Genomic DNA, 26093 nt, shown 5'->3' with positions numbered 1-26093 from the left:
GACGGCCCAAAGCATTGGGACCCTGCACCCGCGTGGGAGACCCGGAAGAGGTTCCAGGTTCCCGCATCGGATTGACGCGCACTGGCCCGTTGCGGCTCACTTGGGGAGTGAATCATCGGATGGAAGATCTTCCTATCTGACTTTGTAATAAAAATAAATCTTTAAAAAAAAAAAAGGTAGTAAGGGTTTATATTTCTAAAGGTCAGAGATGTGGGCATATGCTCAGTTCTTTTCTGATCTCGCTGGAAAAGCACTGACAAAGATGCTGCAGTTCCACCGTTGCAGGAACAAGCTCTAGAGACAGATTACACAGGCTTAAATTCCAGGTCTATTAACAAGATAGGTAGCAAGCCACTCAACTTTTGTGTCTTAGTTTCCCTTAGGGATAACTTGGCCTACTGATTAAAACATCTGAATCCCGTATCTGAGGGCCTGACTCAGTACCCTGCTCAGCTCTTGAATCTCGTTTCCTCCTAATGCAGATCCTGGGAGGCAGTGATGATGGCTGCTCAGGGAAACCTAGGCCAAATCCCTGGTTCCTAGTTCCAGCGCCAGCCAGGGAGTCTTAGTTGGCATTTGGCAAGTGACATCCCAGCAGGTGGGGGCTTTCTGTCTTTCTCTTGATATAAAATTAAAATTTAAGTCACAGTACCAAATTCTTAAAATCCTAATTCTAAAATACATTGTGAGTACCGGAAGCACTCCCTGGCACAAAGTAAATACTGAATGATGTTGTAATTGTTACCACTGCAAAGTCAAGGTCTTCAGTGACCTCTCAAGGGGCCTCTGACCAATAAATAGCCTAGCAATGAAAAGAATCCATAGCAGGAGGAACACCGAGGCCCTTGCTCTTCTGTTTCATCCATCAAAACTATGACTCTTATTTTTTTCACATCTTCTTTCCTTTTATTGAAAAAAATTTTAGAAAATGGCAGTTAATAAAGGGCACAAACAAATCAACAGGGAAAATACAGACAATATAAAACTAAAAATGCCACTGGCTTCTTTAATTGGTTAAGAGCACAAAAATGTAACAGGCAAAGGTCTGTTTTAAACAAATTAAAATGCTATATATTTTTCAAATTCTCCCCAAGTCAGATACACACACCCACAAAAATGGTGTGTGAAGAAAAGCTGTCATACACAAGAAGTTGTATCCTGAATTCTCAAACAGCTGTTGAAATAGGAATTAACAAAGTCACCAAGGGGTTAACAAGTTTTAAAAACTGAGTCTTCAAATGCTGCATGGCACAAAGCTATACTATGTAAGTACTGCTAGGTACAAAGGGAAAAGTCTGCATGGCTTTTAGCAAAAATGCTTTTCCAGAAAAGCAAATAAAATAATATGATCAGCAGACCGAATAGGCTACAGCTAGACATCAGAACTACAACTTCTCGTATCTGTGCTAGAAAACTCTAGTTATCCAGAAAGGACTAAATTCTCAGGACACAACAGGAACATTTTTAACACTCTTACTTTACCCATTTTACACTGTTTCTTCCCCCCACCCACTGGGTAATTCAGCATGAGCCAGCATGAACTGGGCCACTTCTAGAATTGGTTATTTTATTTTTCTTTCTGTGGCAAGACTGTCATGGAGCCTGGATATCTCAGGTTCATATGCATCCATGACCAGCGTTCCACTGTGGTCAAAAAACTTAGCAATGGACTTGGTGAATTCAGCTTCTCGTTGCTGCTTTGTTCTTCCACTGATGAAAGTCAGCTTCAGGGTGTATTTGTCATCAAACCTAAGTATGGGACAAGGAAACCAAATCAAAACTAGACATATAGGTTCAACCACTAATAATATAGCTCCAAGTGTTTATGAAGAACAGAGATAAGCTAGGATATTATAGAGAACATATGCAAAAATCTCAAACAGAAACAACCTAAGGCCCCTAGCTGTCTTCAAAATATTATTTCTGATTTTTAAGCACGGATCTCTTTCCTGATTGCACTTCCTACGCCTCCTTTCACTCCTGGACTTCATATTGCCATACTAGCAGATACTTCTCTCCAGTTTCACCTTACCAGTTCCCATTTAAAAACAATCCACTTGGACAGAAACTTTTCTGTGAAACCCTTACCAAACCCTCACAACCTACCTCCGTTCTCTGCCACAGCATCATCCATCAATATTCAACTCAAATACTGAGTGATTATTATATATCAGGATCTACTGACAGATATTTCATTGACAGCATGAGGACCCATCTTTCCACACACACACATACAAAAGGTTTTCACAAAACAAAGTATTATGAAAAAACTACATATGATTTTCAAAGTTGTTTCTGCAAATTGGTAGCAATCAAATTTTTAGGAATCCATTAAGAATTTTGCTTTCAAAGATGTACCCAAATTCCAGGCCACTTAAGACTCTGTACTCTGTGAGAATTTAGCTCCAGGTCCTACTCTGACCCCATGCCTAGGACATCACTTACTTTTTTATATGAATGCATGGATTATTTAGCCAAATGTTAAGGTATTTTGAAAGCCATTACTATTTTCATCCATCAAAGAGGGCTCAATGGCATCCACTTCTGGTAGACTAACGTTCTCCATTCAACACCACTACTTGTTTCTATCTCCATTTACTGGAGTTTATTCAGGGACTTGTCCAATTGCTGCTAACACCACAATAACTCTCACCTCTGGGCCCAGTTTTATTAGCAGTGGTACCTTAAGGTGTAGCTAAGATAGAACATTAAATCATGAGTGATGACCTAATACATTTTAGAAACAGTTATTCATTAATTCAAATATTTACTGAGCCCTAGATGTATGTCAGGCAATTTTAGATGCTAAGGATCTACAACATGGAACAAAATAAATGTCTGTCTTTAGGAACTTTCATTTTACTGTATGAGGGAATAGATAGCAGAAAAGAAAATAGTAACAAAAAAAAAACCCACAAGAGGCTGTTTTAAACAAAGTGGGCAGCAAAGGCTGCACTAAGAATATTTCAGCTGAGGCCGAAGGAAGCCAGAGGAGAGCAGGAGGAGCAGCCAGTGCAAAGGCAAAACATACCTACAATGGATGAAGAACAGTACAGGGCAACATGAATGGAATGGATGAAGGGAGAACGTGAGTTACAGGAGATGAGGGATGTGTCTGCACATGTGTGGAGGGCAGAGAATAGATACATACAGACTTCTGAAACCTTCTCAGGGTTTCACATTCTTCTGAGAAGGTTTTGTAGTAGTTTGGGTAGAGGACTGAATCGACCTGACTTAACATTTTGCAAGGATCACTTTGTTGTATGCTGGAAATAAACCATGGGCATAAAGAGCAGCTACAGGGGTTCATTTTAGAACATTACCACAGTAACCTAAGTGAGACATGACAGAAGCGATGCAGATGGTAAATGAGCAGACTGAATGCACATAGGTATGTTGACAGAATAGAGAAAGGACCAGGAGATATAAGTGAAAATGGCTCCAGAGTTCTATAAGGATGGAACTTACACTGAGATGGGGAAAACTTAAGGAAGAGAAGGTTTGAATGGAGGACAGCAGTTAGGTTCCAGACATGTTAACTCTGAGCTTCTGGTTGGAATCCAATGTCAAACAGAAAGCTAAAAACACACTTGGAGTTCAGAAAAGAGGTCTGGGATGAAAAATCAAGATGTGGAGATCTGCATCATATAGGCAGTATTTATGAAAGTCTCCTGTTAAGACTCATTCCACCAAGTAAATACAGAGAGGAAGTTCTAGAAATAAACCACAATTGAATTCTGAATTTAGAAAGGGTGAAGGGAGATGAAGAGTCACAAAGAAGATGAAGGAAAAACATTAAAGATTCTGTGCACTAATCTAGAAACCTAGTTTTCTTTTTCTTTTTTTTTTTTTTTTAAGCTATCACATACTAACAAGTCAAGTAAATCAGGTAAGAGAAGATTAGAGGAGCAGAGCCAAGTGATAACTTGAGAAAAGGGAAAGGGGGTCAAGAGATGAGAAGCAGCATAAAGAGAATTTTCTCTTACTTGGTAGAAATTAATTGTATATCCGTACATCTGAAGCAATGATCCAGCATAGAGGAAAATATCAAGTAAGCAAAAATGGAAAAGAAATTTAAAAGACCAATGTAAAGGCTTTAGATAAATACTCAAATTACCGAGACTGATTTGTTATTGGTAATAGCAAGGTTTACGGCACATTCAGGAAATAAGTGTAAGGCATGATGGAAAACAATATCACTGGAACAACTGGTACCGGTACAACCATCTGTTTGGATATGGAAATCACCAAAATTTCTGGAAGGACATAGGAAGATACTTCAAAAAATCCATGTAAGAAATGGGAAAGGTATGTTTATTTTGGTAAAAATATTTTTTTAAATCCATGTACAATGTTTTCATAATACACATTTTTCCATGAATTTTTTTAAAACCTATCATATGCACAAATTTTAAAACTTTCAAATCAAAATGAATTTATCTTTTAGTTCTATTTTCCACAGATTTTTTTAAAAATTACTCTGGTATGTTAGAAGGTACCAATAGATCCAAAACTATCTCTAAGAAAAGACTGGCTCTTAATTTAACTGCCATGAATGGCAAAAGGAGATGACAGTCAGTTCAAAGGGGAGGATTTGGGAGGAGGGCTGAGGATGAAGTAGGAGCAGCAAAGAGGAACAAAAGGACACTTGCCTCCACCTCCAGTACCAACAAAATGAACACCACAATTTAAGAATCTGTAAGGATGGTCATACCTTTTGAGACTGGAGGACAACTGCCAAATATCATCAGGATCCATTCCTGTAGGATCTTTCCTGTGGGCCACAAGAAAGATGCTCTTCTCCTTATATGAGGTATAAATAGTAAGAATCCCCATCATCACAAAATAGGTTCAAATGAAGTTAAGGGAAAAATACATAAACATGCAAAAAAGAGAACTTACAAAAACTGACAAATGACCTCAGAAGCTTTCATAATCAGAATCCTCAGACATTTCTGCCTTGCTGCCTAAAACACTTGAAAATTCAGCTATTTTATTTTAGTTAAAGATTTTTTTATTTATTTGAAAGGCATAGTAAGGCATAGCATAAGGAGAGACAGAGAAAAGCTTCCATTTGCTGGGACAACCCCCAAATGGCCTCAACAGCTGATGATGGTCCAGGCTGAAGCCAGGAGCTTGTTCCAGGTCTCCCTTGTTGGTGGCAGGTAGCCAAGCACTAGGGTCTCCTTCTACTGTTTTGTCAGGTGCATTAGCAGGGAGCTGGATAAGAAATGGAGCAGCCAGGACATGAATGGGATGCCAGTGTCCCAGTTGGTGGTTTAACCTGTTAAAACTGCAATGGTAGCCCCGGCTACTTTACTTTCATCATTTTAAGATATATAAGGCTCTCTCTGGTTAATTCTCCAAACATTTCAAAAATGAAGAAGAAAGATATGGGCATAAACTAGCTCTCATCTTTTATGTTCAAGAACATATTACATTTATTTATCTATAAACAACTCATTAGAACTAATAATAATGGACTTGACCATGTTTAATCAATTGGTCATCAGTGATTTCAAAATATTTTACTGTAAAATCAATTACTTTGTAAGTATACATGAGCTTATGTTGTTTCTGACAGCATCAACTAAAATACTTGAATACTTACTATGTACCAGACACTGCTGAAAGTTTCCTGCACATTGTGTCAATTCAAATGTGACCATAAGGGGAAGGAGGAAAGTAGACTGCAAAGTGCACAGAATTTCAGGTGAGGCGGTCGTACTGTGGAATCTCAGCCTTTTAACAAGCCTAACACTGACAAATTACGTTCTTCCCCAAGCCTCCTTATCTTAAAACAAAAAAAATAGATGGTAATATACTTAGAAATGCCACAAGGAAAGAAGACGTGTGTATATGAAATGTGTATACGATTAAGACACCAGTTAGAATGCCTGTGTTCATTAATTGACTCCAGTTCTGTATTCCAGTGTCCTGCTACTGGAGACTCTGGGAGGCAGCTGAGATATTTCAAGTGGTTCCTTCACCCTTATGGGCATTCTGAATTGAATATCCAGCTAATGGCTTCAGCATAGACCAGCTCTAGTTTGCTACAAGCATTTAGGCAGTGTACCAGTAGTGTACTTCTCTCTTCTTCTTTTAAATAAGCTAAGATAAACATATAACAACCTGATATGATTATTCAAATGAGATCTACATTTTGTTTAAAATAAATATAACTTTGATGGTACTTCATTTGTATGGACATACTTTGGCACCAGTGTGAAGTTGAAAAATCATGACCTTAAACCATTGTTGGGAACTGTATTACATATGAAATGCATTATAAAATCTCTGATTTGATCTTTATAATTCTGAGTGTTTATTATCCTTATTTACAAGTAGCAAGTAAACAGTCTCAAAAAGGTTAAGTTCTTAGCAGCACAGACTTACAAACACCATGGATTTCAAACCCATGCACTCTGTACCGCAAACCCCTCAGCTCAGGACTTCCTAGTCAGCTCCACAGCTTCAAGGAAACCTGACTCAGATCTACATCCCCAAACCTGGATCCTTTTGTAACATTTTGGAATGAATGGCTTGAGGCAACCTGGTCTAACAGTTCTCGGGCAGAAATGGGAAGAGCGGGGTTTCACTATTACTGCACTGGTGTTCCCATTAGTATTACAGAAACCTATACATTACTTGTGAAAGTGAATTACATATAAATTAGCCACAATAAACCTAAAACACCATATATTTAATAGATATCCACATCTCATATGTCAAATTCTAACATCGTTTGGTCCTAAAATGGAAGTTTGTTTTTTGCACTGGAAAACAAATTTGAGCAGCAATAAAGGATATGATATGACGCACAAGGCCAAAACGGGCTTCGACTCCGGAAATGGGTGCATGTAATCCCAAATCAAAGCCACTATTGCAAAGAAGCAGGAGATCGTACAGATGGTAAGGCGACCGTCAATTAAGCCAAAATTCTCCACATACTTATACTTTTCCAGAAGTACCTGGTGAGAAGAAAAAGGAACCACAATAATAGGAATGTTTCCTTTTTACTACCTTGTTCTATTCCCGTTTTCCATGATTCAAGTTATGTTAGGAATTATATAAATCTCGCTTACCTTTCCCCAAAGAATAAACACTTCTTTGCCCTTTTCAAATAGAGAAGATGGTCTCAAGGACAATAAATGAAGATTGCCAACATTTACCCTTTAACATATTTTCTTCCTCTTATTTTGTGAGGATTTTAGACACTGCTTTTTGGCTTGATTCTAACAATTACAGGAGAGATATTCCAGGAGGTGGGCCACCAGCTATATACCTACTAATGAACCCCTGCTAAAAAAAAAAAAAAAGTACCTTTTTGGCAGAATCATCCAGAGAGTTTTTCACAGCTGATCCATCCCACTTATCAATTTTTACAGGTTTATCATCAATCTTCCACTGGAAAACAAAAATTGTACAACAGGAAAGTGAGTATCTTACAGAAAGTAAAATGAACTATTTTGTGTGTGCATCCTTAAGTGTGCGTAACATTTAGGCTGTTGTTCTCTGATGTTGGAGAACCTAAACAAAAACGTTTTACAAGAGATTTGGGGTCTGGCGCATTAGCCTACTGGCTAAAGTCCTCGCCTTGTACTAGCTGAGATCCAAATGGGCGCTGCCCCAGTGACCCTGCTTCCCATCCAGCTCCCTGCTTGTGGCCTGGGAAAGCAGTCGAGGATGGACCAAAGCCTTGGGACCCTGCACCCACGTGGGAGACCCAGAAAAGGCTCCAGGCTCCAGGTTCCTGGCTTTGCATCAGCTCAGCTCCAGCCACTGTGGTCATTTGGGGAGTAAGTTAGCAGATAAAGATCTTCCTCTATGTCTTTCCTCCTTTCTGCACATCTGACTTTCCAATAAAAATAAATAAATCTTTAAAAAGAGAGAGAGGGAGATTCGCCAAGGTTAGGCATTACAATCAGGTGGTTCTCCCACGATGCTGCCAGCCTCCACACAGACGAGCATCTACAAGGCTAGAACCAGAACACTCAGAAGGGCTCCAGAAATAGCATATGTGATCTCACACAGCTGTCCCCACTTTACTCAAAAATAAGTAAACCAAAACAAATTCCATTTGCTCATTCTTTCATTCTGTGCCCAGAGATCTCAGAAAATATAAAATGAGGAAAGTCTCCTTTAAAACTCCTAACAACTTTTTATAATTTATTAGCATGTCTTAATCTTAAAATGACAGCAAATCCAGTATAGTTTGCTAGAAAGAACTACAAATCAATTACAAATCAAATTCTACAGTCAGCCCCATTAACAGTTATGTGACTTCAGACAAATTCTGCTTGAATTTCCCTCATCCACAGAGGTACAGAAGGTTTTTCCAAACACTACCTCTCAGTGGGTATGTGTAAAAGGTTAAGACACCTACCAAAGTCAATTTAGCAGCCTAGATTCAACTTCCCACCTCTAGACATTTTTCTCTAACTGCATAGTATAGAATAATACATGCAGATACAGTTCATCCCTATCAACACTGGTGTTAAAGAAACACGCCCATTCCAAGCTCAGCATGTTTGTCTTTTTCCTTTCTCAGAAAAAAAAAGGTCATTAACTTCAACATTTTTAAAAAATCATTTGAAGGGCTCGGCGGCGTGGCCTAGTGGCTAAGGTCCTCGCCTTGATCCCATATGGCCACTGGTTCTAGTCCCGGCAGCTCCACTTCCTCTCTATCTCTCCTCCTCTCAGTATATCTGACTTTGTAATAAAAATAAAATAAATCTTTAAAAAGAAATCATTTGTAAAAATAGCATAATTTACACAAACTTGGGTCACTCCAAAAAGAAAATATTTTCATGGGGATTCAGCTAGACATCACTGCAGGCTATGCTCACAGAAAAGAAACTTGGCTCCACAATCCAGAGGACATTTGGTAAAAATGTTTAAGGATGAGCCACAAACACAGCATTGCAATGTGTGCTGAAATAGCCTGATTTCTAACTCCACCGCCAGCTACTTCACAGCACTCTTTTTAGTAAGTCGAATAGATCATTTCCATGGCATCATACAATCACAAGAAAGGTGATAAACCGATTTCTGATGAGATGGGAACACTGTCTATTCTGTGTGCCTGAGCAGCCATAGGCCGTTTCAAAAAACAGATAATGTCTCTGCTACAGTAAAGACATCTGGAAAGGCAGCAAGTTGATAATAGGAGCTTATTTTTCTGGCCATTGTCTCCAATGGTTCTTCCTGCTAAAATGCAGGATTCTCCTCATGTTCTCTTCCACTGCGACTCAAGAGTATTTTAGAAGTCATCTGTTCCCTCTACATACCACCCCCTCCCTGTCTTTCTCAACACTACATACAAATTGTTTTTCCTTCTGTACTAACAAGTTAATAAAAAGACAACGGAGGGGTTGGTGCAATGGCTCAACTGACTAATCCTTTGCCTGCACGAACCAGTATCCCATACGGGCACCAGCTCATGTCCTAGATATTCCACTTTCCATCCGGCTCCCTGCTTGTGGCCTGGGAAAGCAGTTGAGGACGGCCCAAAGTTTTGGGACCCTGCACCCACGTGGGAGACTTGGAAGAAGCTCCTGGCTTCGATCAGATCAGCTCAGCTCTGGCCACTGTGGCCATTTGGGGAGTGAATCAGAGCACAGAAGAAATTTCTGGGGCTCTCCTCTCTGTAAAATATACCTTTCCAATAAAAATAAACAAATAAAAAAAAGACAAGGTAAAGGTTACTGTTGTAATATGCAGTATGTACAAGGGTTAACATGCCTGAACCCTTCAGCTAGGCCGACCCTTGGCCAACTGGCTGATAAACAGTTCCCTACACCGAAACAATGTGTTCCCTAAGAGTGCCTCCTTAACTTTATAAGCAAAGTAATTTGTATCAATTGTTTTTCCTTCTGGGAGCCTGCCACATTTAAGACCAAATGTGTGCTTAATTAACCAGGCCCTATTAGAAATTAAGCAGACACTCTCTAAGGAGATTCCCGTGCAAACATTACTCCACTGGCTTTGCTAGAGGAAATAAGTGTGTCCTTTGGGAACCAGTGGCAGAAGGCTCCTAATCTTGCATTTGGTTTCCTCTGGACTTGGCACATGAACCTTTCCTCTTGCTGAGGTTGCTGTGTGCCCTTTTGCTGTAATATGCCTTACCCATGAGTACAACTATATTCTATGTCAATGAGTTCTTCCAGCAAATTATCAATCAGGTGGTCTTGGGGATCCAATTCAGGAAGCATAATAAAGATACGTGCATTTATTTACTTAGTTGTTATTTGCTCCACATGTATTTTATTTAATTGCTATTTACACTAAGGTCATTCATATATGCAGTTTTAAGAGTAAAAAGAAAATATTTGCTTTCTTATTTTCCCTGAAGATCCTTGCCATTGTCATCATCCCTAGAGAAAGGCAAGGATCTTTACCTCCCTATAAATCTACCTTTCCATTAAAAATAAATAAATCTTAAGGGCCCGGCAGCGTGGCCTAGCGGCTAAAGTCCTCGCCTTGAAAGCCCCGGGATTCCATTGGGCACTGGTTCTAATACCAGCAGCTCCACTCCCCATCCAGCTCCCTGCTTGTGGCCTGGGAAAGCAGTCGAGGACGGCCCAAAGCTTTGGGACCCTGCACCCGCGTGGGAGACCCAGAAGAGGTTCCTGGTTCCTGGCTTCAGATTGGCGCGTACCGGCCCGTTGCGGCTCACTTGGGGAGTGAAACATCGGATGGAAGATCTTCCTCTCTGTCTCTCCTCCTCTCTGTATATCCAGCTTTCCAATAATAATAAAAAATCTTTAAAAAAAAAATAAAAATAAATCTTAAAAAAAAGTGGATATAAGCCCCAAGGAAGAAAAAGGAGTAGGAAATTAGGTGCAAGAGAAAGGGATCCTAGGTGCTGCTCACTAAGTTCAAGAACTAGAACTTTACTGAGGAAAGCAGCAGAGACTATTTTAAGCAAAATAATAATCAAATGCATGGCTTAATAAAAAAAAAAAAAAAAAAAAACAGAATTAGTGCACTGGTTGACTTATAAGCCAGAATACCAAAGGGAGGGGGAGAGGCGAGAGAGAAAAAGATCTTCACCCACTGGTTCATTCCCCATTCAGCTGCTATGGCTGCAGTTGGTTTAGAACAAAGCCAAAGGAACTGCACTCTGGCCTTGCCTATCCTCAGCCATCACCTGCTGCCTTCCAGGCACATCAGTAGGAAGCTAATACGAGGGCAGCAGCTGAGACCCCAAACAGCGCTCAGATGTGGGATGTTGGCATTGTAAGAAGCAGCTTAACCCACTGTATCACAACACCAGCTCCCAAATCTGTGTTTTGTGTGTGTGTGGGGGGGGGGGGGGAGGTTGTTCTGTTTTTGTATTGTTTTGTTTTGTTCGTCATTTTTGTGGTAACCTGGCAAACAGTCTGAAATTGGATTAGGCCTGATTGAAAGACAAAATCTGAAAGGTCAATGGAGCAGCAGCAGCGGAATGCAAAGGAAACATTAAGTAGAACTGGTAGGACTTAGTGACAGGATCGGTTATAAGGAACCCAAGAGATGGATGATCACTACTAGAATTAGAGTTTTGGAAGACTTGTTCCAGCCATCATGCCACTTTCAGAAAGAACACAAAAAGAAGGAGGTATTCATCTTGTAGATGTGAAGTCTGAGAGGTGTTTAAGCTCTACCTTATATTTTGTCTTCCTTTGACTTCAGAATTTTTTAAGGAGATAATGTAAACTGATGGTAGACTCAGAAGTTAATGCTACTTGAGCTGGAAATATAAAGACACCCCTAAACTCCACATGTATACAGTCACCAAGAAAAGGTCCAAAGCAGTAACTGGGGATAAGGAAAAACTGCTAAGTTTAGGGAGAGAAATCTCATCTTTGGAATATGCCATCACCTAATTTTGATCTCAATTCAGAAAGACCCTATCTCTCAGAGACTGATTATATCTCTTACCAACATACAAGTTTCAATTTCAACCTATTTTTTATTAAAAAATAAATAAAAATAAAAAATTGACCAAGAAATCTTATCACTGGAGTTAGCCACCCAGGGATTAGAAATTACTACATGTCAAAAAAATACATAAAAGAAATTACTACATGTCAATTAAATTATGAGCATGCCAGAGAAATGGTTTCTGGGGTTTCACACTGCCTCTTTTACTACACAGAAGCAGTGACCAAGCTGCCACACCAGCCTGGTCCCTGCCTGGAGACGTCTACACTACCTTTCTATTGGTTCACATCCCAAATGGCCACAATGGATGGAGCTAGGATAGTCCAAAGCCAGGAGCTTCTTCCTGGTCTCCCCTGTGGGTACAGAAGATCCAGGCCTTTGGCCATCCTCTGTTGCTCTCCTAGGCCATTAGCAGGAAGCTAGATCAAAGTGCAATGCAAACTGTTGTCCATCTTGGATGCCAGCACTGCAGTTGGAAGATTATCCCACAACACCTTGGCATCAGCCCCAGCTGTAAGATTTCTTGTAATCTTATCAGATAATTTCCTGTTCAATTCTGTCTTCTCATTTTCTTGATAATGTCCTTTGATAAAGGCTTTTAATTCCATTAGATAAAAAAAATTAGTTCTAAGATGCTATTAAAATTCAGTTTTTAGAAGTGTTAAAACCCAGTAGCTTGTTTATTTAAATACAATCATACACAATTACAGCAATGTCATAAAACTGTTCCTCTGCTGTAGCAAGGTAACAAGGCACAGGCAGATCGCGAGGTCTGGCAATCTAAGACACTACCCAGGAGAGTAAAGGAGGAGGCATAACCTAAGAAGCCATGGTTAGTGGGTGACAGAGCTAAAGCCACTGCTCAGGTTTCCCACCTCAGAACAGATGCTCTTCCCAGTCCTACATGAACGAGCACAAGGCCTGCTCTCGTAGGAGGGACATGGCACTGAGCAAGCCTGAGTCCAGGAAGAAGCATGGGAGAAGCTGGACTGTTACTACTAACTCAGTTATTTTGGGCAAGTTGTTTCATCTTCCCCTCTCTGACTGTCCCAGGGGGCTATATAAATAAGGAATTGGAAGAAATTTGCCTCAAGGTCTCCTCATTATAAAAATTTTTTTAAAAGATTTATTTTTATTACAAAGTCAGATATACAGAGAGGAGAGACATAGAGGAAGATCTTCCATCCGATGATTCACTCCCCAAGTGAGCTGCAACGGTCCGGTGCGCGCCAATCCGATGCCGGGCACCTGGAACCTCTTTCGGGTCTCCCACGCGGGTGCAGGGTCCCAAGGCTTTGGGCCGTCCTCGACTGCTTTCCCAGGCCACAAGCAGGGAGCTGGATGGGAAGTGGAGCTGCCAGGATTAGAACCAGTGCCCATATGGGATTCCGGGGCATTCAAGGCGAGGACTTTAGCCACTAGGCCACGCCGCTGGGCCCATCATTATAAAATTTTAAAGAAATTTATACAAAGCAGAATAAAGGAAAAATAATCCCTTAAAATTTCAGAACCAGAAAGGACCTTCACATGCAAGAGTAACTGAGAAGTGTTAGTTAATACAGAAAAAAAAGAAATCTGGTTTGGGTCTGCAGGAGAGTCCAGACATCTGTTGCTTTTAACTCATACCCAAGACAGTGTGGTGCAGACAATCTTCATATCATGTGCCAGAAGCCATCTCTTTAAAGACTTTTACTATGCCCACTCACAAAGGAGAAACTCAAGATACAAGGAGATTTATAAACCTGCCCAACAACACACGTCTAGCAAGTGGCAAACTGGCTCCAGAGCTTGTGTTCCCAACTGAGATACAAAAGCTAAACTTTAAGATCAGGCAGACAGCCCATCCAGGAGACAGAATCCGGGTGTGAAGTTAACAGGAAAATGGAAAGCAAAATTTAACCCTACATATCAACTTCAATAGCCAAAACAAATTAAGGAAGTAGCCTTTAAAAGTCAAACATAAAAAAAAAAAAAATCCACTTGATGTATTTGGGGCAAAATAACAGTACAATGATCAAACTTAAATCTTTCTGAGATGGAGATCAGAAGACTATGTATTTGCATACCAATATCAAGAAACTCAGAACACCTATTCTAGGCAGCTCCTCAGGTACAGAAATTCACATATTAGGGAAAGCTAGTAGCACATTTGCATTTTCTTATTACATTTCTTTATGGTAAGAAATAAAATTAAAATCCTCCCCTCAAAACCAAGTCAAATCAAATGAAACAGATGGTATGGCAAGTAACAGGCTCTCATTCCCACAGAGCAACAACTTCTCTATTCATCAGATTGTACTGCACTGAGAACACCACTTCCTCCATCTTCTCCCCAGCAGTAACCTTCAGTGTCTGCCCAGTTAAAGGTACAGTCTCAGAAATGTTTCTGAAGATTGAGGTGGCAGATTGCACTTTGCTGTTAGATTGAATGCTGCAAGTATTTATTTCATCTCGTATTCATCATAGACAGTTAGTTCCTTATGGAAACTGAACAAAATGGTAGAATAAGATAGTATGTGATTTCACTGACAGTTTAATTCCCAAGTGCAGTGTCAGAGGAATTCAGAGGGGTGTCCAGCTTGATCAGACCTACTGTCTTGCTGTCCATTCTTTGTGTCTCTTGTCCCTTCATTCTCTCCTAGGTGGCTGACAGAGGGGGAACAGCTCAACCTAAGACTAAAATGAAGTTTTCAAAGAATTTACACAGGGCCCGGTATTACAGCCTAGTGGCTAAAGTCTTCACCATGTAACCACCAGGATCCCATACAGGCGCCAGTTCTTATTCCAGCTGCTCTACTTCCCTTACAGCTTCCTGCTTGTGGCCTGGGAAAGCAGGAAAGGATGGCACAAAGCTTTGGAACCCTGTATCTGTGTGGGAAACCCGGAAGGAGCTCCTGGCTTCAGATTTGCTCAGCTCTGCCCATTGCAGCCACTTGGGGAGTGAACCAGTGAACAGAAGATGTTTCTCTCTCTCTCCTTCTCTTCTCTCTTTAAATCTGACTTTCCAATAAAATTAAATAAATGTTTTTTTAAAAAGTGGATTAAAAGAACCTAAATTGCTCTTGGTTATTTTTTTCTCTCTTCTGTTGCTCACTTATTTATATCTTTGCTCAAGATTTTTTTAAAACCAATATGCTTTTCTTCTCTTCCCCATCAAGTCAGGTTTCACTTCTAGGGAAGCCATATCCAAAATGACCTTTGGGCAACCCCACCTTCATCAATTAGATCTTTATTGGAACTTCTGTAAAAAATACATATTTGGGGCCTGGCATGATAGCCTAGCAGCTAAAGTCCTCGCTATGCATGCATCGGGATATCATATGGGCGCCGGTTCTAATACCAGCAGCCCTGCTTCCCATCAAGCTCCCTGCCTGTGGTCTGGGAAAGCAGTCGAGGATGGCCCAAAGCCTTAGGACCCTGCACCCACGTGGGAGACCCCAGAAGAAGCTCCTGGCTTTGGATTGGCGCAGTTCCAGCCATTGCAGTCACTTGAAGAGTGAATCATCAGAAGATCTTCCTCTCTGTCTCTCCTCCTCCTCTCTGTATATTTGCCTTTCAATAAAAATAAGTCTAAAAAAAAAGTATATATTTGAAGACAGGCACTGTAGTCTGGTGAATTAGGCTGTGACTTGAAAATCCAACATCTCGTAAGGGTACCAGTTTGAGTACTGGCTGTGCCATTTCTAATCTAGTTCCCTGATAACATATCTGGAAAGGCAGCACTCAGATAAGGCTTCTGGTTTCAAGCTGGACCAGCACTGGGGAGTGCAGCACTTGCAGAGGGAACCAGCTGATAGAGATATCTCTCTCACCTTTGACTCTCCTTCTCTGCCTTTCAAATACATATTTTTTTAAAAGTATATATTTGAATATACTACATACTTCCTGAACTAAGTAGGTATAACATTTGAGTCTCACTCCTATGTTCAGGTTTTTTTTTTTTAAATATTCTAACGTTACTTTTTATTTTCTTTTATTGGAAAGGCAGATTTACAAAGAGAGACAAAGAGAAAAATCTTTCATCCACTGGTTCACTCACCAAATAGCTGCAGATCCAGAGCTGAGCAGATCTGGAGCTTCCGAGTCTCCCATGTGGGTGCAGGGTCCCAAGGCTTTGGGCCATCCTCGACTGCTTTCCCAGACGACAAGCAGGGAGCTGGATGGGAAGTGGGGCTGCCCTGCACCCACATGGGTTCCCAGTGTATTCAAGGTAAGGACTTTAGCCTCCAGGCTACTGCACCAGGCCCCTACCTACTATTCTTGATTTTTTTTTCTCCATCACATATTTGTATTGGGAACTACAACTAACATAGATTGCTAATGTGTACCTTATATGATTCTCTGCAAAATTCTGTGTTCTAAATGCCCAAGACTCTAACATTTCAGATGAAAAATCTTCATACTATTTGCAAGAAGTAGTGCTATCTCAAAGCTGAAGTATTATGATTCCCAAATCCGGGTTCCTTCAATAACACAATGAGGCCATACATGATAGCTGGCCCTGCAGTTTTCCAACCAATAATCAACCAACCTGGGAAAGGAAATACTTAGGGAGAAAAATCCTGTGTGCTGACCATCAAGTCTGTCATTGTCCTTATTCCCTAAACAGTAAACAACTAGTTACAGAGCATTTAGAGTGTATTAAGTTAAGTTACCTAGAGATGATTCAAACAAAACTGGAGAAAGTGCATGGGTTTCGGGCCAATATCACACCCTTTTATATCAAGGACCTGAGCATCTGCAGACCCTGATATCTGTGGGGGTCCTGGAATCTCTCCCCTCCGCTGACTCAGAGGCACTATGCTTACCTTAGCTGTGAGGAGCAAAGGGGAGGGTTCAGTAGAGAAATCCCTGCAGGAAGCATGTGCACAGGCTGTGGGGCACTCACCCGCACAAAGGCAGGATTCGTATACAAAATGAGCATCCACCCCGAAACTCTCACACTTCTAGAAGCGATTTACACAACAACCTCCAAAATGTGACCCTGTCTCTGGAGAAAGGTTAACAGCATGAAAACCAAATCAAGAAAAATCAATGACTCTCGACAATCCCAAAGATCTGCATCAGATCCATTTACTAAGCATGGCCCATGCTTTAGGCGCTGGGAGGTCTGTCTGAGGGATGTTCTCAATTAAAAAAAAAAAAAAATCCTTATCTGTTCATGACACGCTTAGCACTGCTGTTAAACCAGCCCGAGACCCACTACGGAAAAACTGAGTATACCACTGCGCAGATGAGCAAATACAGATGTTGCAGACAGATTTCAAGGTCACAGCGCTAATTAGAAGTATAACCAAGACTAGGACTCAGCTCTCCAGGCAGCTGTTTAACCCAGATGCTGTGCAAAGGGCAAGCACCAAACCTGAAGAAGAGCCTTTCTATCTTTTCTGCTTAGGTCTATGCAGCTACAACTGCAGTCCAAGAAAAAAAAAATGGGCAAAGAGCAAGCAGTGCATCTGATGGCAACCAGTGGAGAAACAAGGGGCGAAGGAAGCACGACAAGAGGTGGGGAAATCTTCTCAAAGGCCTCTCGCAGGCCGCAGGCCGCCAGCAAAGTCAGTACGTGGCGATAACAACGCCTAGGAAGTTCAGTAAGCCGAAGGCAAGGCGCACTCAACCCCTGTTACACGCAAGGGGGGCGTGGAGTTTGGGGTGATCCTGACGGTGGAGGAGACTCTAACGCCTTCGATCTTCAGTTTTCCCCGTCAGAGAAATGGGCAGCCCAGGGCGGGCGGGGGGAAGCGACAGTCACGATGGAATATAGGAATTACGGAATGAGAGGAATAAACTGTGACGGCCAGCACTACGGACCAAGAACAGGGGAAAAAAGCGATGGCCACGATGTAACACGGGAATAACAGAATGAGGAGAGTACACCATGTGGCTACAGCACCAGGAACCAAGCACTCTCAGGGGAAGGAAGCCCTGGAGAGGAGTGGGCGTGGGTGGGTGCCCATGGTGGTCCGACAAGAGCTTCTTAAGAGGCCGCCAAAGGGGAGGGGGCAGGGATGGGAAGACGGGATCGCCACCTCAGGGGCTTCCCCCAGGTTCGACTGTCCGCGCCCCCAGCCGGCTTCTCACCTTATCCAACAAGCCGCTGCGGCCACTACTTGTCCCGCCGCTGGGACCACCGCAAGCCCCAGCACCACCTCCGCCACCGCTCCTCCCGCCCTGTGCAGCCGACGCAGCCATCTTGTCTGCCACCGCGTCTCCCTCCCCTCCTACTTGTCCGCAGCCGATTGGCTGAAACGGACGGCGTGACGCGCCGCGCGGGGTCCTTCGGGATCCGTAGTTCAAGGCTCGCGGACGCAAGGTTGTCCGCGGAAGTGGTCGCGGGGCTTGCCGGGAATTGTAGTTAGACGCTCTAGCCACCGGTTGCCACCCAGACGGGCAGCCGCCGCTTCGCGGTTACCAAGGAGTGGGGAAGCTAGTGGCCGGCGCCACCGTGGAGCGGCTCCGAGATCCCTGCGGGGCTCGCAGGCGCGCATCCCGCCTCCCCGGGACGTCGCCTCCGCGGACAGCTCGGAAGCGGAAGCGACGCCGGAGGCAGGTGTGCCTGGAAACTTAACTTATGTGACTTTAAGTCGCTCCATCTCAGGTTGTAGGTCCTAACCGGGTAGGGAGGAGTCCTTCATCTTCTGTGGGTCGCTGTCAAACGACAGACTCGTAGCTGTGAGAACTCAGGTTTACTCTTGCCTGCTACATGCCAAGGTCCTGTGTGCATTTACAGCTATCCTTTCCTTTAGTCTCAGGTGTGGAACCCGCAAGGAATTCCCCCGAGGGCCAGATCGCAGGCGGTGTTGAGCCAGGTCTGTGGGATTTTTGGTTTGTTGTTTGTTTTTTGCTTATTAACGTCAAAAGCCATGATATTTACCCTTGTGCATTCCACTCTGACAGCTTTAGGATGTCATAGTATTCTGTATGTTAACGAATCAATAGTTCGTCTTGTTAAGGTTTGAGGCTGTTAACTTGCATGTGAAAATAATAATGACTAAATAGCGGATAAGGTTTCTTTACCCACATGAAAGCCATCTCTGGCCACTCCAGCCAAGGGCTTCTGAAGCGTTGTGGTGATATCTGGTAACGTTTCGCTTTTTTTCAAGACCCAGCTCTCCTGTCACCTGCTCTGGAAAACCCTCCCTGGCCCTTGGTGCTCTCCCCTTCACAGGTCAATGGTGCTGATAGCATATTGCTCTCAGTTCAGTTTAGTTCCTTAGCTCGCATTGAAACTTTACCTTGAGTGGGCCAGGCCTTGTGTGAAATGTTGGGGATAAACAAACAGAATCCACACTCAGTTTTCCGGAGACTCTCCTCCTGGACTTGTTTGGGATGGAGACCAGACAAGGGAACAGGCCACTTCTCGTGTACTTCCATTAAGAAATAGGTCTGAGGTGGTAGCTGTAGGAGCCAAGCAAAATGGAACAAGCATGTGTATGCAGATGAAAAATACAAATGCCTCTGTGTGTGTGTGTGTGTGTGTTTGTGTGTGAAAGAGGGAGAGAGGACGGGGCGAGGAATGAGTATATTTGAATATATTTGGGAGCTAGTGGTACCACAGTCCTATTGATGATTAGCTCAGTCAAGTTTGAGCCAGAAACCAGAAGCAGGTGAAGCTAGCTTAGGCCTGCAGGCTGCAAGCTTGGAACTTAGATGTTCTTTTTTCCACCATATAAACGTTTTTTTAGGGTTAACTTCTAGAAAACAGTCTGCAAGACATGTCCTTTTCTTTGGTTCATCAGCTGCAGCTCTACCTTCTCACTTAGTATTCCTCAACGGGAACTGGGATTTCTGTTATTAGTTATAGCCAGGTCTTTTTGTCCCTCCTGAACCTGAGTTTGGTTTGTCCAACATACATGCATAGCAAGCATCTTTCTCCGGAGTTACGCCTTGTCTTTTAGCTTATCCTACTGAATTGTATTTTTGTGTGATTGCTCATGTAACCTGTCCCTTTGTTTCTGATTTGTGCATTGCATGTTTTACTTAAGTAACACAATCACACCCTTCTGTCATAGAACTAATTCTTCTCTGCCTTCCCATCTCTCACCCTCCCACCTCCCTGATGTCCCTCGTCCCCTTCCCCCTTCTCTCCCCCATCCTTTTCTTTTCCCTCCCCTCCCCTTCCCCCTTCTCTCACCCTCCCTCCCCCACCTCCTTCTTCCCCTTCCCTCCCTTTCTTCCCTCCCCTTCTTCTCCCCCCTTCTCCCCCTTTCTCCCCTATCCCTCTCCAATCTATTTCATGGTTGTTTGACCTGATAGGTTTCTCCCTAGCTCCTAAGCAAGACTTATCTTGGAGGAGACTGTACACAGTAGGCTAAAATTAATGACAAAACTCACAGAGCTCTGAGGGTCAGGTTCAGAAAGAATTGTCATTTTGCAGGTGAACAAACAGGTGAAGAAACAAAAGAAAAAGGAAGTCAAGAGGCCATTCCCAGAGTCCAAGATCAAGTAAGTACAGTGCAGACCTGGAAGCAGATCCTGTTATTCTGTAAGTTGCTAGAACCTTCCTCCAGCAATCACAGTCTCTAACATTACCCAGCCAGGGATTTACTCACACGCTTCCCTCCTTCACCTATCTGCTAGATAAATGCCATTGTTCAGGAGACATTCCTGAAAGTTTAACTTGAGTATAAATCTGCCAGTAATTTCCCTCTACACATGTGAAGTGAATTCTAGGCCCTGTGCCAGGTGCTGATGCTACACAGATGAATCAGGTAATCATAGGCCCCCATGGCAGGTGGAAGTTGAGGAGAGAAAACAATTGTAATGAAGTGAGAGGTAACATGCTCAGACAAGCATGTAGTTCAGAAGGAATCCATGAAGAGAACTTCAAGTCCTTTGCAGGGGAGGTCAGAGGTCAGGAAATCCTAGTACCCTGTGTTGACCCAAAGGAAATAAACAAATTCATTCACCCGTTGCACACATAGTTATGAAATATGTACCAGGCACTGTGCTAGGAGTAAATTGATGAAGACCATGTATATTGTCCTGCCCGCTGAGGAGCTTAGGGTCTATTTAGGCAGATCAGATACCAACACCCACTTGTATGCTGCGAGTGTCATCCTCAACTTGATGTGGCTCACACAAGTCCGTTGGCTGTGTCTTGTGAGCTGGGTGCTAAGGATGGAAGAGACCTGTTTTCAGACTCGGAGGTTCATATTGAAAGCAGCCGCTCAAGATTGTTGGTTACCTTGAGATACAGAAAGGGTTCCAGCTGTGAAAGAAACTGAAGAAATAACCCTAGTGTTTGCCAAAGACATCTGCTGCTTCTCCTTGGAAGAATCAGCAAAGATTTTGTGGAATCGGGACTAGAGATAGAAAGATGCTTTCCCATCCCCATCCCCCACTATTTCATCCTTACCACTCTTATGTGGGACATGGAATTTTTATTCCTTTTTTTTTTAATACTTTACTTGAAAGGCATATTTACAGAGAGAGGAGAAGCGACAGAAATTCCATCTGCTGGTTCACTTCCCAAATGTCCACAATGCCTAAAGGTGGGCTGGTCTGAAGCCAGGAGCCTGGAGCTTCTTCTGGGTCTCCCATGTGGGTGCAGAGGCCCAAAGACCTGGAATATCTTTCACTCCTTTCTGAAGCACGTTAGCAGGGAGTTGCATGGGAAGTGAAGCAGCCAAAACTTGAAACAGTGTCTATATGGAATGCCGGTAGCACAGGAAGAGGCTTAACCTAGTACACCATGGTTGTGGCCACTTTTATTCTTGTTTTATATTTAGAAATCCAAGGCGCAGTGGATGGATAAATGCCTGCAGTCATGCAGCTTAGTAGCAGAAACTAAACTCAAACTTATGCTTCCCATTTTCAACATTGTCACCCTTCCTACTCTGCTTGTCTGCTTGTCCTATGTGTTACTTCCAGGAAGCCTCTTTCTTTCTTTCTTTCTTTCTTTCTTTCTTTCTTTCTCTTTCTCTTTCTCTTTCTCTTTCTCTTTCTCTTTCTCTTTCTCTTTCTCTTTCTCTTTCTCTTTCTCTTTCTCTTTCTCTCTCTCTCTCTCTCTCTCTCTCTCTCTTTTTTTTTTCAGGTACCCACCTCTCTGCACTGTTTCTTCCTTTTACTGAACTCCCTCCCCCACCGTCCTCCAAGGCATGCTTCCATGTTCTCCAGATGGCCTCCCTTCCCCCAGCCAGAGGCTTACAGATTCCACGTCTCTGCCGCTTGAAATTTTCTAAAGCTGGGTCAAAGCAGATTTGGATCCCTTTAAAGAGAAATCTCTAAAGCTCCAGCTTTAAGAAACTTAGGTCTTTGAGGTGGTGTGGGGCTGAATCTTAAAACATGCCATCCATCAAGTGAACCCAGTAGAAAAGAGTATTTCAGGCTGAAAAAACTCCAGGAACAAAGGCCAGAAAGACTGAATTTGAATGGTTTGCCTTTGGACTAGGAAATAATTTGTGAGCCTGGATGGACTGAGTAGAATTGGAAAGTTAGGACCTAGGACTCCAAGGCCAGGCTCAGGCACCTGGTGTGCAGGCTCAGTAGGAACCCAGTCAGAAGTCTGCTGCAGTATTATAGGAAAGAGATGATGGAAGACTCAGTGAAAGCAGTGGAGATGGAGAAAAACAGACCTTGGGGGCAGTGTTTCTGACCACCACTTCTTGGTCAGTTAGATGCACGGGATGAGAACACATGCAGGAGACGCAGTGGGGTTAGGACAATGTTGATACTGCACCGGCCAGTGCCCAACTATACATTTTCAAGACAAAAGGAAATGTCTGTTAATGAATTTGTAAAAACCAAGACATGGGAGTTTGTTTTGCTGAACTGGACTTACTGTTTAATTTGCACAGAATGGAAAATCAAGGAATATCAATCAGAAAAAACCAAAAACTTGTAGCGCACGAGTTGAATCTGGTTCATAGTGATTTGTTCAGCCTGCACATTGTTTGAAAGTAATGAATGAGTTGTTGACAGTCACATGATGAGGAAATAGTGCATAAAAATCAGACATCTCTCAAAACATCGTGAAGATCAGGTGTCATTGAACTAGGTTTCTGCAAGGCAGTGGGTGAGAGCAGGAATGTGTGTGAGCATGTACAGCTTTGGTCACTCACCCACTCGACATCTGTACCCATGTGTGTTTCCAACTCCTAGCTAGCGTACAGGATTTTGCAAGTTTTGGCATCAGACTACAGCAAAAAATTCTTTGTTTTTAGCAAACTTTTACATTCAAAATTCTTGAATGACAAGTGGTCAGTGTAATTGCAGTTAAAGATATCTGTTCCCTTGAGGAAACTTTAGTATGTCTAGCCCTCCAAAAAGAACAGTAATTTAGTTGAGAAAAGCCTGGGTCAGACCCTGAGGTCAGAACAGTACTCTGCTCTTGACTTCTGTGTATATGGATGAGTGGACAGACACACACACCACCACCTGCCCAGAGAAATCTGACTCATTCTAAATTAGCAGTGGTGAGGCTCTGGGAACCTCTTCTGGGAGACAATAGGAAGTGGAATCTTATTTCTACGATGCTCGTTTAATTCTTAAAGTGTTAGGGAGTTGGCACACATGGAATCCTTGATATCTCTTCCCTGTCACAGCTGTCTGCTTGCCCTCCCTCCCAACCCAGGTGCTGATGCTACCCTTCCTGGCTCCTCAGGGATGGCTCTGTAGGTCTGCCTGTCTTGAGGAGCCTTTCCTTCTCTACCTGCTCTTTTTCAGGCTGTAGCTACAGCCAAACCTTTCTCCTGCTATGATCTAGGCAATTACTATAATGAAATACTGGAGGCTGGGCATTTTAGCCAGAAAAGAGGTTTGTTGAGCCACAGTTCTGGACGTTGAGGAGCCTGATACTAATATAATTTCAGCTCTGGTAAGAACTTTATGGTGGATGACAGCATGGTGAGAGCATGTGCAGGAGAAAGAGACCACAAAGTGAGTCAGAAAGCCGGAGAGAAACGGGAGCACCAACCCCCTTCTGATGACCTATCCCAATGACCTGAGACCCTCTGAGCAGGTTCGGCCCCTTAAAGACCACACTACCTCTCAGCATCACAATAGCTTCCCACCTATGTATGAACCCTTGGGGGATAAGTCGTGGCTTCCTGTTACTCACCACTGTAATAGAAAATGACCAGTGTGTAATAGTCTTGTGCTGGGGACTGTCCTGAACCTGCTCACAAGCATTTTCTCATTCAATCAGCAAAACAGCCCTATTAAATAGGGGTATGTGACCGCATTTCGTGAAGAAATGAAAGTGTAGAAAAGCCAAGTAGTGTATGACACCCCAGATAGCAAGTGGTGTAGCTAGCATTTGAATCCATACAGTGTGCTTTCAGAGTCCAAGCTCAAGAGCTGTCATTGTGGTGGTATTGGCATCCAATGTGAGTGTTGGTTCATGTCCTGGCTGCTTCATTTCCAGTCCAGCTCCCTGCTGATGGGAAGAGCAGCAGAGAATGGTCCCTGCCACACAGTTGGAGGCCCTGAAGAAGCTCCTGGCTTCTGCCTGTTCCAACCCTCACTGTTCCAGCCATTTGAAGAGTGAGCCAGCAAATGGAAGAATGATTCTCTCTCTGGCTTTCCAATAAAATAACTCTTTTAAGTAAATAAGAGTCCATGCTCAGTTGTCACGCTGCCCACCAGGATTGGGACCAGGGTGGAGCAAGTGCTGGCATAGGAGACCTAGGATTTGCACAGTGCTAGAAATCAGCCAAGTGCCCACTTTGGATCTCTGTCACCTTCCTGCAGTCCATCTCCTGACCTTGCCATTGTTCTCATTACTGTCTTGCTTCTCTCCTCTCTTTCATAGTCAGGCTTCTTCAAAAAACTTGGGCCCATTCACTTTCTGTGTTTTCTTGCCTTACCATCATTCTAACATACACAGTTGAAATCTGACCTGAAGTCTAGCTCTCTCCAAAAGATGACTTTCAACTTTCTCCTGACCTGGTTTTACTCTTCACCTTACCTGACTTCTCTGCCAATCTCTTCTCTGTTTCATAGACCTGTCTGTTTTCTGTGCCTTACCTGACAGCTCCCTGCCTAGTCTTCTCCTATGTCTCTATCAACTTGTCCTAAGTCTTCTAGAGGCTTTTTGTCACTATTTTGTGTCTCTTTTATGCATACCTTAAATGTTTGTGCTTCCAATTGATCTTGTTCATCTTTATCCTTTCACTCACTCCCTTCGTTCTAGATTTTTTTCTGTAGTTCTTTATTAGCATAGGTACTTATCACCTTACCCCTTGGTGCTACAGTTTTGCCCAGCTGCCATCCCAGGTGCAAGTCACTTGCACATAGTGCTGCTGTCAGACCTTCCTTTCTAAAGCACAGCTGGGTCCTAGCTCTCTCCTTAGTTCTCTGTCACCTAAAGAATGAAGATTGAGCTCCTAACCTGGCACCAAAGGCCCTTCAGGAGTCAGCACCGTTCTTCTTCCCAGCCGTATTGTCCAAGACGCACATCTTTTCCCTTGCTGGATCTGGTTTTCATTAATGTACCTTGGTGGCCTCCATCCTATAGCTCTTGTTCGGAATGTTTATCCTTCTCTGTGTGAACAAATTCACCCTTCAAATCCCATTTGCCCAGTTCAAATGTCAGTATTTCCACATCATCTTCCTTAAAATGTGAATCCAGTCTTTTCTGAACTTTTTTCAAACTTCTAATGTGCATTTAATATAAGGGTTTCCAAAAAGTTTGTGGAAAGTGCATATTAGGAAAAGTCAACTGTGCTTGAGTTTTGAAAATTATTTTGCCCCTAAGCATCAAACTTTTATTTATGTGGAGAAAACGAATTTCATGTATTTAATATGTACTGTTTTAAGAACATGGGCCCGGCGGCGTGGCCTAGCGGCTAAAGTCCTTGCCTTGAAAGCCCTGGGATCCCATATGGGCACCAGTTCTAATCCCGGCAGCTCCACTTCCCATCCAGCTCCCTGCTGGTGGCCTGGGAAAGCAGTTGAGGACGGCCCAATGCATTGGGACCCTGCACTCATTTGGGAGACCTGGGGGAAGTTTCTGGCTCCTGGCTTCGGCTTGGCGCAGCACCGGCCGTTGCAATCACTTGGGCAGTGAATCATCGGACGGAAGATCTTCCTCTCTGTCTCTCCTCCTCTGTGTATATCTGGCTGTAATAAAATGAATAAATCAAAAAAAAAAAAAAAAGAACATGATACTTTCACCCTACCCCTCTTCCCTCCCTCATTCCTACCCTCCCTCTTCCTCTTCT

General features: G+C 42.9%; 2 protein-coding genes across 4 annotated transcripts in view; one reads left to right on the top strand and one right to left on the bottom strand.

Annotated features, from left to right (window-relative positions):
• Positions 1-980: 980 nt before the first annotated feature.
• Positions 981-18162, bottom strand: SPCS2 (signal peptidase complex subunit 2). Its single transcript, XM_058663584.1, has 5 exons — positions 18010-18162; positions 7324-7407; positions 6812-6971; positions 4715-4850; positions 981-1749 (listed from the first exon to the last, which is right to left on the bottom strand). The coding sequence occupies exons 1-5, from the start codon at positions 18118-18120 to the stop codon at positions 1563-1565; spliced, it is 678 nt and encodes a 225-aa protein (XP_058519567.1). The 5' UTR covers positions 18121-18162; the 3' UTR covers positions 981-1562.
• An 84-nt stretch (positions 18163-18246) lies between these two features.
• XRRA1 (X-ray radiation resistance associated 1) overlaps positions 18247-26093 on the top strand; it is a 59387-nt gene continuing 51540 nt past the window's right edge. For 2 of the 3 annotated variants that reach the window (XM_058663579.1, XM_058663578.1), the window contains exons 1-3: positions 18282-18478; positions 18675-18737; positions 20306-20373. The gene's annotated coding sequence lies outside the window, so the exon portion shown is untranslated. Of the gene's footprint in view, positions 18479-18674; positions 18738-20305; positions 20374-26093 lie in introns of all 3 variants that reach the window. The other variant, XM_058663581.1, reaches the window with a different exon arrangement.

Source organism: Ochotona princeps, chromosome 4, assembly GCF_030435755.1.
Source record: "Ochotona princeps isolate mOchPri1 chromosome 4, mOchPri1.hap1, whole genome shotgun sequence".
Taxonomy (NCBI): domain Eukaryota; kingdom Metazoa; phylum Chordata; class Mammalia; order Lagomorpha; family Ochotonidae; genus Ochotona; species Ochotona princeps.
The sequence above is the reverse complement of the archived record's forward strand: the minus strand, read 5'-3'. Positions and strand labels throughout refer to the sequence as shown.

Excerpts from the sequence above, each read along its gene's own strand:
- SPCS2 (XM_058663584.1), bottom strand. The coding sequence starts at position 18,120 with ATGGCTGCGTCGGCTGCACAGGGCGGGAGGAGCGGTGGCGGAGGTGGT. Across the intron at positions 7,408-18,009 it reads GCAGCGGCTTGTTGGATAAG|TGGAAGATTGATGATAAACC; the intron begins GTGAGAAGCCGG and ends TTTGTTTTCCAG. Across the intron at positions 4,851-6,811 it reads TTTGGCCTTGTGCGTCATAT|CCTATTTTGTGATGATGGGG; the intron begins CATATCCTTTAT and ends ACTTCATTTGAA.